The following is a 13,989-nucleotide window of genomic DNA, read 5'->3' as shown; positions in this document are numbered from 1 at the left end:
GTGGTATGAATATTCAGATTCGAAAGATTCAAGACAAAAGTTCATGTTGACATAAAAATAATAATACTTCAAGCATACTAACTAAGCAATTATGTCTTCTCAAAATAACATGGCCAAAGAAAGTTTATCCCTACAAAATCATATAGTTTAGTCATGCTCCATTTTCGTCACACAAGAATGCTCTCATCATGCACAACCCCGATGACAAGCCAAGCAATTGTTTCATACTTTAGTAATCTCAAACTTATAAATCATCACACAATACATGAGCGTGAGCCATGGATATAGCACTATGGGTGGAATAGAATAAGATGATGGGGGTTATGTGGAGAAGACAAAAAAAGGAGAAGATCTCACATCAACGAGGCTAATCAATAGGCTATGGAGATGCCCATCGATTGATGTTAATACAAGGAGTAGAGATTGCCATGCAACGGATGCACTAGAGCTATAAATGTATGAAAGTTCAACAAAAGAAACTAAGTGGGGGTGCAACCAACTTGCTTGCTCACGAAGACCTAGGGCACTTGAGGAGGCCCACTGTTGGAATATGCAAGCCAAGTTCTATAATGAAATATTCCCACTAGTATATGAAAATGACAAAACAAGAGACTCTCTATCATGAAGATTATGGTGCTACTTTGAAGCACAAGTGTGGAAAAAAAGGATAGTAGTATTGCCCCTTTTTATTTATTTTCTTTTTTTGGGCCTTCTTTTTTTTCTTTGGCCTTTCTCTTTTTTTGGACAATACTCTGTTGAGTGATGATCATCACACCTCTATTTATTTACAACTCAATGATTACAACTCGATACTAGAACAAAGATATGACTCTATATGAATGCCTTCGGCGGTGTACCGGGATATGTAATGAACCAAGAGTGACATGTATGAAAGAATTATGAACGGTGACTTTGCAACAAATACTATGTCAACTACATGATCATGCTAAAGCAATATGACAATGATGGACGTGTCATGAGAAATGGAATGGTGGAAAGTTGCATGGCAATATATCTCGGAATGGCTATGGAAATGTCATAATAGGTAGGTATGGTGGCTGTTTTGAGGAAGATATAAGGAGGTTTATGTGTGAAAGAGCGTACCATATCACGGGGTTTGGATGCACCGGCGAAGTTTGCACCAACTCTCAATGCGAGAAAGGGCAATGCACGGTACCGAAGAGGCTAGCAATGATGGAAGGATGAGAGTGTGTATAATCCATGGACTCAACATTAGTCATAAAGAACTCATATACTTATTGCAAGCATCTACAAGCCATCAAAAACCAAAGTACTACGCGCATGCTCCTAGGGGGATAGATTGGTAGGAAAAGACCATCGCTCGTCCCCGACCGCCACTCACAAGGAGGACAATCAAATAACACCTCATGTTTCAAATTTGTTACATAACGTTTACCATACGTGCATGCCACGGGACTTGCAAACTTCAACACAGGCATTTATCAAATTCACAACTACTCAACTAGCACGACTTTGATATTATCACCTCCATATCTCAAAACAATTATCAAGCATCAAACTTTTCTTAGTATTCAACGCACTCAAAAGAAAGTTTCACAAATCTTGAATACCAAGCATATTATTATTATTAAGCAATTTACCATGCTATTAAAGACTCTCAAAATAATCTGAGTGAAGCATGAGAGATCAATAGTTTCTATAAAACAAATCCAACACCGTGCACTAAAATATCTAAGTGAAGCACATAGAGAAAAAATATAACGCTCAAAAGATATAAGTGAAGCACACAGAGCAAAACTACATAGCTCAAAAGATATAAGTGAAGCACATAGAGTATTCTATCAAATTCCAATTCATGTATGGCTCTCTCAAAAGGTGTGTACAGCAAGGATGATTGTGGCACACTAACAAACAAAGACACAAATAATACAAGACACTCCAAGCAAAACACATATCATGTGGTGAATAAAAATATAGCTCCAAGTAAAGTTACCGATGAAAGTAGATGAAAGAGGGGATGCCTTTCAGGGCATCCCCAAGCTTTGACTTTTTGGTGTCCTTGGATTATCTTGGGGGTGCCATGGGCATCCCCAAGCTTAGTCTCTTGCTACTCCTTATTCCATAATCCATCAAAAGATTTCACCCAAAACTTGAAAACTTCACAACACAAAACTCAATAGAAATCTCGTGAACTCCGTTAGAGAAAGAAAACAAAAGACCACTTCAAGGTACTGTAATGAACTCATTCTTTATTTTTATTGGTGTTAAACCTACTGTATTCCAACTTGTATATGGATTATAAACTATTTTACTAGCCATAGATTCATCAAAATAAGCAAACAACACACGAAAAACAGAATCTGTCAAAAACAGAACAGTCTGTAGCAATCTGTAACTAACGCAAACTTCTGGAACCCAAATATTTTCACCAAAATATTACGACCTAGAAAATTTGTTTATTGATCAGCAGCAATTGGAATTAGTATTTTATCACGTTCTGGTGATTTTTAACAATTCGGTCACTGAGCGCAAAGTTTCTCGAAATTACAGCAAGATCAAATAACTATCATCCAAGAAGATCCTATAGGTCTAACTTGGCACAAACACTAATTAAAACACAAAACCACATCTAAAAAGAAGGTAGATGGATTATTTATTCCTAAACAGAAACAAAAACAAAAAATAAAAAATAAAATTGGGTTGCCTCCCAACAAGCGCTATCGTTTAACGTCCCTAGCTAGGCATAAAAGTAAGGATAGATCTAGGTATTGCCATCTTTGATAGGCAATCCATAAGTGGCTCTCATGATAGTTTCATATGGCAATTTTTTTTTCTAAGGAAGTGTTCCATGCCCTTTTTTAATGAAAATTGAAATCTAATATTCCCTTCCATCATATCAATAATCGCACCAACCGTTTTAAGGAAAGGTCTACCAAGAATAATAGGGCAAGAAGGATTGCAATCTATATCAAGAACGATAAAATCTACGGGCACATAATTCCTATTTGCAACAATAAGAACATCATTAATTCTTCCCATAGGTTTCTTAATAGTGGAATCCGCAAGATGCAAGTTTAGAGAGCAATCATCAAAATCGCGGAAATCTAGCAAATCACACAAAGTTTTGGGAATAGTAGAAACACTAGCACCCAAATCACACAAAGCATAAAACTCATGATCTTTAATTTTAATTTTAATAGTTGGTTCCCACTCATCATAGAGTTTTCTAGGGATAGAAACTTTCAACTCAAGTTTTTCTTCATAAGATTGCATCAAGGCATCAACAATATGTTCGGTAAAGTCTTTATTTTGACTATAAGCATGAGGAGAATTTAGCACGGATTGCAACAAGGAAATACATTCAATTAAAGAGCAACTTTCATAATTAAATTCCTTGAAATCCAGTATAGTGGGTTTAGCAACATCTAGGGTTTTATTTCTTCCAATCCCACTTTTATCAATTTCATCATCTAGATCTAAATACTCCGAATTTTTGGAACGCCTTCTAGGTAAAGGAAGATCATATTCAGTTTCATCAAGATTCATATTGCAAAACAAAGATTTAATAGGGGATACATCAATAACTTTTGATCTTCATCTTGATTTTCATAGGAATTCAGTTTAGCGGCCATCTTATTGACTAAGGTGGCTTGCATATCCGAAATTTCAGCAGTCATCTTTTCAAGACGAGCAATTTGGGATCTTATACCATCAAATTCCTTAGACATATCATCGAGCTCTTTATTCATATAACTCATAAAACTTTTTTGTTCCTTAAGCTCGTTTCTAAAGAAATTATTATGCTCAAATTGCAAAACCATAAACTTCCTGACATTGTTTTCGATCTCCTCCAACCTTTTAAGGTGAAGATCACCAAATCTTGGTAGAGCCATTGCGACAAACAAGCAATGCAACACACGAGCAAACAAAAAGGCAAGCGAGAAAAAGGCAAACGGAAAAAAGAGAGGAGGAGATTGGGAAAGAGAGGGCAAATAAAACGGCAACGGTGAAGTGGGGGAGAGGAAAACGAGAGGCAAATGGCAACTAATGTAATGCGAGAGACAGGGATTGTGATGGGTACTTGGTATGTTGACTTTTCCGTAGACTCCCCGGCAACGACACCAGAAATTCTTCTTGCTACCTCTTGAGCACTGCGTTGGATTTCCCCGAAGAGGAGAGGATGATGCAGCAAAGTAGCGTAAGTATTTCCCTCAGTTTTTGAGAACCAAGGTATCAATCCAGTAGGAGGCCACGCGCAAGTCCCTCGTACCTACACAAAAAAAATAGCTCAACGCAACCAACGCGATTAGGGGTTGTCAATCCCTTCACGGTTACTTACGGGAGTGAGATCTGATAGAGATGATAGATAATATTTTTGGTATTTTTGATATAGAGATGCAAAGTGAAAAGTAAAAGGCAAAGTAAAAAAGAAAAGCAAATATAAAGTGATGGAGATTGATATGATGAGAATAGACCCGGGGGCCATAGGTTTCACTAGTGGCTTCTCTCAAGAGCATAAGTATTCTACGGTGGGTGAACAAATTACTGTTGAGCAATTGACAGAACTGAGCATAGTTGTGAGAATATCTAGGTATGATCATGTATATAGGCATCACGTCCGTGACAAGTAGACCGACTCCTGCCTGCATCTACTACTATTACTCCACTCATCGACCGCTATCCAGAATGCATCTAGAGTATTAAGTTAAAAACAGAGTAACACCATAAGCAAGATGAGATGATGTAGAGGGATAAATTCATGCAATATGATAAAAAACCCATCTTGTTATCCTCGATGGCAAGGATACAATACATGCCTTGCTGCCCCTTCTGTCACTGGGAAAGGACACCGCAAGATCGAACCCAAAGCTAAGCACTTCTCCCATTGCAAGACAAACCAATGTAGTAGGCCAAACCAAACTAATAATTCGAAGAGACTTGCAAAGATAACCAATCATACATAAAAGAATTCAGAGAAGATTCAAATATTATTCATAGATAGACTTAATCATAAACCCACAATTCATCGGTCTCAAAAAACACACCGCAAAAAGAAGATTACATCGAATAGATCTCCACAAGAGAGGGGGAGAACATAGTATTGAGATCCAAAAAGAGAGAAGAAGCCATCTAGCTAATAACTATGGACCCGAAGGTCTGAGGTAAACTACTCACACTTAACTGGAGATGCTATGATGATGTATAGGCCCTCCGTGATGACGGCCCTCTCCGGCGGAGCTCCGGAACAGGCCCTAAGATGGGATCTCGTGGATACAGAAAGTTGCGGCGGTGGAATTAGGTTTTTGGCTCCGTATCTGATCGTTTGGGGTACGTAGGTATATATAGGAGGAAGGAGTACGTAGGTGGAGCACCAAGGGGCCCACGAGGCAGGGGGCGCGCCCTAGGGGGGCGCCCCCCACCCTCGCGACCGCCTCTTTGACTCCTTGGAGTAGGGTCCAAGTCTCCTGGATCACGTTCGGTGAGAAAATCACATTCCCGAAGGTTTCATTCCGTTTGGACTCCATTTGATGTTCTGTTTCTCCGAAACACTGAAATAGGCAAAAAAACAGCAATTCTGGGCTAGGCCTCCGGTTAATAGGTTAGTCCCAAAAATAATATAAAAGTGGAAAATAAAGCCCAATATAGTCCAAAACAGTAGATAATATAGCATGGAGCAATCAAAAATTATAGATACGTTGGAGACGTATCACAAGGCCACATTATTCGATGCAGCACCAATCTCACCAAATTGGCTCTACTAGACAAAGATGAAGCCCTAAATCAATGGAACAACAGGAAGAGAAACACGAGCCTACCCCTCTCCACCAGCCGCCGGAACATCGGACAGAGAGGGGTGGAGATCTGTGCCTCACCGGCGTTCAAAGAAAGGCAAGAACTGCCGCTTCTGTCATCTCGAACAGAGAGGAGCGGTTCGCCCGTATGCGGAGAGAGGAGTTGTACGGTAGAGAGTGTTTGATGCACTTGGTTCTCTGTTCTTTCTATGTGCCTCTTGTGGGAAGGGGGGGACAAGATAGCTAGTGTGTGAGAGAGTAAGGGAAGTGTGATTTAGGGTCACTTGTGTGACTTGGATGGTGACGTGGCTGTCAAACCCAAACGACATTCAAGTTTTGGCCAACACTATATTCAGGTCAGACGAAAACCACCCGAAGCAGTACGAGGGACTACATATTGGGGTTGAGAATTGAGAAGTTGAAGGACTACGTTCAAAAATATACGTCCTACGCCCAATCGCTACATGAACTCCCTCGTGCAAACTTTTGTTCCCTTGCCCCAATAGTTAACATGATGAAGCTTGTCACCTGTAACAAAACAATGTTCCATATGTTGCGTGCTATTGGGATCTGGATGTTATTGTTGAAGTGTGCCCACCAAGGAGAGTTTTTCAAATCAGGATGTAGTGCTAGTTCAAGGTGATGATAATACGAAATACTTTCAAATGCTAACCAATGGCAGACATAGAAAGAAACGTATCTTTGCTCTTGACCAGGAGGAAGGCCGTATTGAGGGGGAAGCACCGCTCAGAGACTTTATTACTAAATAGTACAAAGAGCTTTTTGGCCCTTCCACGGAAACACATTTTGAGCTAGACGAGTCTATCACTCATGACATCCCTCAATTTTTGGAAGCGGAAAATGAATTCTTAACCTCTCCATTTTCTGAAGAGGACATTCGAACCGCGGTGTTTCAAATGGAACACAACAAGGCTCCGGGACCGGATGGTTTTCCGGCAGAGTTTTATCAATGCTTTTGGGACGTGATCAAGGCGGACTTGATTCACTTGTTTAACCAACTGCATACCGAAGACCTTGATATTTCCTGCTTAAACTTTGGGGAGATTATCCTACTGCCTAAGATTAAAGTATTCAACAATATCGACCGATTTGCCTTCTCAATGTAAGCTTCAAAATCTTTACGAAGGTCGCAACAAACTGGTTGAACGGGGTGGCTGACCATGTCGTCAAGCTCACTCAAACAACATTCATGCAAGGACACAACATACTAGATGGTATGGTTGTGCTGCATGAAACGGTACATGAGCTTCACCGCAAAAAGTTGAATGGAGTGATCTTTAAAATAGATTTCGAAAAAGCCTATGATAAAGTTACATGGCCCTTTCTGTTGAAAATTTTACGCATGAAGGGGTTTTCACCAAAATGTTGTCAATGGGTTGAGAGTTTTGTTTCTAGAGGTAGTGTGGCCATCAAAGTTAACGATGAGGTTGGCAACTATTTTCAGACAAGGAAGGGGCTTCGCCAAGGGGACCCTGCACCACCCATTTTGTTTAACATTGTGGTGACATGCTAGCTACCCTTGTTGAGCAGGCTAAGGTGGCCGGTCAGGTTAGCGGCGTCATTCCTCATTTGGTAGAAGAGGGTTTATCTATCCTACAATATGCGGATGACACGATACTTTTCTTGGATCATGATCTAGATAAAGCAAGAAATCTCAAGCTGCTTTTATGTGCATTTGAGGAACTTTCTGGCCTCAAGATTAAATTTTCATAAGAGCGAACTTTTTTGCTTCGGGGATGCTGCAGAATATGCACCTGAGTATGCTGACATTTTTGGATGCCGTCTTGGGCAGTTCCCGATTCGGTATTTGGGTATTCCCATACACTATCGACGTTTAACTATCGCTGAGTGGAAGCACATGGAAGAGAGACTTGAGAAACGGCTAGCCAGTTGGAAAGCCAAACTCTTGTCATATGGGGGGTGGTTGACCTTGATTAATTCCGTCCTAAGCAACATGGTTTTATATATGTTGTCATTCTTCCATCTACCGGAAGGGGTTCTTCAGCGTCTTGATTACTTTAGATCTAGGTTTTTTTGGCAGTGCGATAATGAATCAAAGAAATATCGACTGGCTAGGTGGACTGTATTATGTCAACCTAAAAGTCAAGGGGGACTTGGAATTTAGGACCTTGACATTAAAAATATTGCTTTTCTCAGCAAATGGGTTTATAAACTACTCACTGAGAATGGAGTATGGCAAGAAATCATTCGTAATAAGTACGTGGAATCCAAAGCCATTTCTCAAGTCCATTGGAAACCTGGTGACTCACATTTTTGGTCTGGTGTCATGAAGGCCAAGGAATTCTTTTCCAATTTGGGACTTTCTTGGTTAGGGATGGTTCCCAGGTTCAATTCTGGGAAGACACCTGGCTAGGGACCACATCACTCATGGTGCAATACCCAAGTTTGTATAGGATTGTTAGACATAAATTTGTCACCATCAAACAAGTTTTGGGACAAGAAAACCCTGATATTTCTTTCCATAGAGACATATTAGGACCTCGCCTGGCAGCTTGGAATGAGCTACTCATACATCTAGAGGCTATTCAGCTGTCTGATGAACCGGACATCTTTCGATGGAATTTGCATCAGAATGGCAAGTTTACAGTCAAATCCATGTATGATGCAATGGTTCATTATGATGTTCCGGTTGATAATAGGAAATTATGGAAGCTTAAAATCCCTCTAAGAGTGAAGATATTCCTCTGGTTCCTAAACAGAGGGGTCATCTTAACTAGAGATAACCTGGCACGACGCGACTGGCAAGGCACCAAGGCGTGTGTCTTTTGCCAACATGACGAGTCTATTAAGCACTTATTTTTTGAGTGTAAGTTCGCTCGGGCGGTTTGGGGCATAGTTCAAGTAGCTTTAAATTTATACCCACCACGTAGTGCTCGTAACATGTTCGGCAATTGCTTGAGGGGTATTGATAAACAATTTTCTGCACATATTCTTGTGAGGGCGGCTGCCTTATGCTAGGCATTGTGGCTTACCAGGAATGATGTGATTTTTAATAAAAAAATGTGTTTCATCTCCTATGCAGGTTATTCATGTATGTATGCGATGGCTTCGTACTTGGTCTATCCTGCAGATGCCGGAGGACAAGGACCTTTTTATGATGGCGTCTACGCGGCTGGAGCGTACGGCCAGAGAGGCTTTCTCCCCCCATAGATGGCGGTGTGATCTCCAGATAGGATCTGTCACATCATAGGTTGGACTTATTTATCTTTTTAAGTTTTAAAACGTTTTTATTTTTTGGGTCGGTTGGACTTCTTGGCTGTGTGCATCGAGTTATGCAGAGGCCGGGCATACTTTAGATGCGATTGTATCACCTCGATATATCAATTCAACGAAATGTCCTTTATCGAAAAAATGTAGTGCTAGTTGCAAGGATCTCCCCCTATTTGTTTTCTTGTTGCTGGAGCTTTTTTTTTTTTGAGAATTTCTTGTTGCTGAAGCTGCGGGCAGAGTTTCAGAGAGATCGTAGTCAAGTCAGAATGGTGGGAACAGATAAAGATCCTCCCTCCTTTGTGGCTTGTTTCAGCGAACCTGGCCGCCACCAGCTATGTGCCTAGCTAGGTCAAGGCTTCAGATCTTATTCAAAAACAAAAACAAAAGGTCAAGGCTTCTGATGACTTGCTTTCTGGTAATGCTCATGCCTGCTACCTTGTCAATAAGGACCCAGCAAGCTTTGCCACGTTGGTTGGATGAAAAAATAATTGCTCGGTACAATGGAATGGTGACTGACGGAGAGAGAATTCAAGATGGATGAACTCATGAACAATTTGTAAGATGGCATCTGATGTCTTGACTGTTGATTGATTCGCGTGTATATACATACTACAATCTTGAGAACTTCTTAAGAAACAGGAGGCTACGTACTACAAAATCCTCGCGAACATACTTGACTCTTGGCGTTGGCGGGATCACCGGAGCGCGGGCCGCCTCCGGCTGAACCGGCGGGCGGTGGCGAGCAGCCCGACCCCGACGCACACCGCCCAGGCGCCCATCTCCAGCGCCCACCGCACCGTTTCCGCCTCCACCTCCTCCTCATGCTCCTTGAACTCGTCGTCGCTGTGGCCGACCATCTCCCACTCGTCTCCGCACGGCCCCGCCTCCTCCTCCGGTATCCCCTCGAGCCGCGTGGCGCACCCAATCCTCCTCGCCGGCGACGCCCTGGCCCTGGCTCTCACGAGCACGCCGCCCACCGCGAGGACCAGCACCTCCGCCACGGGCGAGCGCGAGGCGACCGGGCGGCGGCACTCGACGCGCCACCCGCCGTTGCGCCACGCGAAGGCGCCCTCCGCGGCGAGCTCCTCGTTCCCGGCGGCGTACACCTCGAACCGCGCGCCCTCGGCGGCCGAGACGCGGTCCGCGTTCGCGTACGCCGGCGCGTCGTCCTTGCCGTCGGCGCCGCGGACGCGCAGGAGGGTGACCTCGGCGGGGCACGCCGGCGGGAGCGCGCGGCCGGCCAGCTCCAGCGCCGCGCCGCCGATGGCCGGGCGGTACACGAGCGTGAGCTCCGCGGGCGGCGCCGATGTAGATGACGAGGAGAGGCGGAGGTAGAACGCCCGCACCTCGAGCCGCCGCCGGGCTCCGAGCGGGCGGAGGCCGTCCACCGTGCCTCTGCACATTGCCGCCAAGCGCGCACGTAGGTACGTATGATTTGTTTCCGTGGGTCTCGGGGTTGGCTGGTTGCTGCGTGATCTCTCGGGTGGATCGGGTTCGGGTGGGTTGCGCCGCTGGGAAGGGATGTAGTGGTAGTAAAGCGCGGCGGGAGATGTGGGCTCGTGGTTTTTGGTGGAAACGGGGGGTGCGGACGCGGCTCGGGACTGAGCATAGCACACGGTTTGGTTGTTGCCGACGACCGCGCCGCGCGCCTGATATTTTGGTTTTGTCCTCTTGCTCCGGGCTGGGAAATTGTGGTTGGGTTTGGCCTCGAGTGAGCACGTGGTTTGGGTTTGGGTTTGGGTGGCCATGGCATGCGGGCCGTGGAACCACGTACGTCGCGACGACAGGAGCCTTTGCTTGCTTCGCAGCTGGCAAAGTTGATGCGGGCATCTCAGTCCAGTCACTACGTCACCAGAGTAGGGCAGAGTCTGGTTTCCTGACGAATCAGGTCCTCTGCTCCCTGAGCTTTTTATTTATTTTGCGAAATGAGATCATTTTAGTTTGGGATAAATTTTTTGCAAGCACACAAACCATTTGCCACAATTTTTTTTCCATTTTTATTTCTTTTGCTATTTTTCTTGATTTTACTGTCATCCAAGAGCATTTGAACTTGGGAGCAGATAGTCTCTGCATCCTGTTTTTGAAGTCGTCTCTTTCCCTATCTTGAGGGCACAAATGGGGTACTTTTTTGAACAGAGAAAGGCGCACAAAGCGCCAACATTTTTTATTCAACTCAATAACATCTTACAATGTGAAGTACATAGCCCTGAAAATTGATATTGGAAAGGAGTGAAACTACAGGGCATCTCCTATTTGAATGAGCTGAAGCAAAACAACTAATGTCAGGTTCTATAGAACATCTAAGAACCTGATGAGCCACATTGTGAGCTATGCCATTGATCTCTCTTGATATATGAAACACCTGTGCTTGGAGATCTTCAGTAAGAGAGAAAATTCAGCAAGATATTTTCTGATGGGCCAAGGGGTAGAATCAGCCAAAACACTTCTTTCTGCTGCCGCTTTTGCCAAGGAGAGACAATCAGTGAGGAAAGTAGGCCTATTAATATGAAGCCTGTGAGCAATTTGAGCTGCAAGAAGAAAAGCAAGGGCTTCAGCTTGAAGAGGCTTGCTTGTGTTTTGAGTGGAAGCTTGAATTTGCACATTGACCTCAGCTTGCTCCTGCAAAAAACAGAGAAACACTCCAACTCCAGTAGCTGTTGTTCCATGTAGAAGTCCTGTAATCTTCGAACAATTGAAAGCGGCATCAGAATAAATTTTAGCTCCTGAAATGAGAAGATCTGTCCTAACAGTGCAGCCCTGTTGAGGTAAGGTACTTATATTATGAGAGGTAAGAAGATGATCAGTTTGCTTACCATCATGGACTGAATTCTGTAAGTAATTATCATGTTCAGCCAAAGCTGAAGCAACAATGTGTACCTGATGAGGAAGAGAAATTTTTATAGCAAATAAGCAACCATTTCTAGATTTCCATATGCACCAATGGAAATTGAAAATGTTAGATATAGATGCATAGGGGTGATTCATATTGAGCAGAGCATGAAGAACACTTTGCATAGAAAGATGATTCTCAGTTAGAAGATCACTTCTGAGGTATCAAGGATGAGCAAACCAAGATGCTCTCGCAAAAGTGCAACGAAAAAAGAGATGCATGTCATCCTCTTCAAGATCACAACGACAACATTGTTTAGAAATATGAGACGAAAATCGACTAGCTCTCAAACCTGTTGGAAGAGCTTTCCGAAGTAACCTCCAGGCAAAAGTTTGAACTCTTGGTGCCATCATTTTTTGCTTCCAAACCTGCTTAAGAAGCTGTTTAACCTGTAGGGAGACCTGCGAAGGTTGGTTCCTTGGCTGCCTTTGAATATCCTGCAAACACAACTTGTAAGTGGATTTAGAGTTACAATTACCATTAGGAGTAAGATCCCAGCAAAGATTGTCTGGACAGTCATCCGGAATGATGGTAGTCTGAGTAATAATAGATGCCGTCGGCTCCTGAAAAAGAGAATGAATTAAGCTAATGTTCCAAGTTTTATGCCCTGGGAGCCAAAGATCTCTCACTTGTGCAGGATAGATGTAGCCAGTAGGTTGGATAATGAGATGCTTGTGAATATCAGTCCAAGCTGAGCACCAAGGAGTGCTCCAAATGGAGATGTTCCCTTAAGTGATGTGGTAGAAAGAATGGTCCTTAAGTTTAGGTAGCATCTTGAGAATGGATGACCAAAAAGCTGACTTAGGAGTGTTGGATGAGGCAGCCCAAATGGAGGTATCTGAAAAATATTTCGATTTGAGAATAAGATGTAAATGGGAGTTTGGATTGTTTGCAAGTCTCCAAGCCGAGGCAAGGATGAGGCCTTTGTTCATGGCATGAAGGTTTCTAATTCCTAGCCCTCGTTCTTTCTTAGAAATGTAGATATATTTCCAAGCTCTTAGGCAAAGTCCCTTGGAATTATCCTCCCTGATTCCTGTGCACCAAAATGTTCTAATAATAGAAGTGAGTTTAGCAATAAATTTTTTGGTGAATAAAATATTGGACATGTAATAAACAGGAATGGTAGAGAAAACAGCTCGAATAAGCTCAAGTCTCGCCGCATGTGAAAGCATGTTAGCTTTATAAGAAGGAAGTTTAGCCTTAAATTTATCAAGAACAAAATTGTAAGCTACAACCTTATTCTTGGCTGGAAGGATTAACGGGTGGCCCAGGTGATTAAAACTCTCATCCATGGAACTAACAGGAAAGATGCTCCTGATATCAGCAATAGTTGATTGATTGACATGTGCACTAAAAAGAATAGCTGACTTGGACCAGTTAGGAGTTTGACCTGATCGAGCACAAAAATGTTGAATAGTCTGAGCCATCGTTTGAGCCTCCTGAATGCTTGCTTGACCACAGACCAAAAGATCATCTGCAAAGAGTAAAGAGTGGATAGGGGTCAATTTGTACCAAGCAAAATACCCTGTAAATGGTTATTAGCCATGGCCTCATCAAGCGCAAGCGAAAGTACATTAATAGCAAGCACGAAAAGATAAGAAGAAAGGGGACATCCCTGCCTAAGGCTGGTTGTAATGGGGAGTATCATATATTAGTATCATGCATATGATACTAGTCCATGATACTACATCCCTAATGCATAGTATGTCATGCATTTATTGTTATAGAGGACTATATTTATTGTCATGCATGACACAAAGTAGCACATCATTTAATATAATACGGTATCATGATATGATACTCAAGCCTCTCTTTCTTCATTTAATTCTATGTCACCTCATCAAAATTGCTTAGTTGGCATGCATAATACTACCTATGATACTCCCACTACAGGCAGCCTAATGCCTCTGCTGCTTTTAAATTTCTGAGTAGGTTGACCATTAATGATGACAGAAAAACTGAGAGAGGAAATGCAAGCATAAATAAGATTAATAAAATGAGCATGCAAACCTCTACGAGCAAGAGAGGAGACAATAAAATTCCATTCTATACGATCAAAAGCCTTAGCAAGAT

General features: G+C 42.7%; 1 protein-coding gene across 1 annotated transcript; it reads right to left on the bottom strand.

The window, feature by feature from the left end:
• Window positions 1-9,550: 9,550 nt before the first annotated feature.
• On the bottom strand, window positions 9,551-10,597 carry LOC125554377 (uncharacterized). Its single transcript, XM_048717947.2, has one exon. The coding sequence runs from the start codon at window positions 10,427-10,429 to the stop codon at window positions 9,722-9,724; it is 708 nt and encodes a 235-aa protein (XP_048573904.1). The 5' UTR covers window positions 10,430-10,597; the 3' UTR covers window positions 9,551-9,721.
• Between the last annotated feature and the right edge of the window lie 3,392 nt (window positions 10,598-13,989).

Source organism: Triticum urartu, chromosome 4A (genome assembly GCF_056163025.1).
Source record: "Triticum urartu cultivar PI428250 chromosome 4A, HENAU_Tu73, whole genome shotgun sequence".
Taxonomy (NCBI): domain Eukaryota; kingdom Viridiplantae; phylum Streptophyta; class Magnoliopsida; order Poales; family Poaceae; genus Triticum; species Triticum urartu.
The sequence above is the reverse complement of the archived record's forward strand: the minus strand, read 5'-3'. Positions and strand labels throughout refer to the sequence as shown.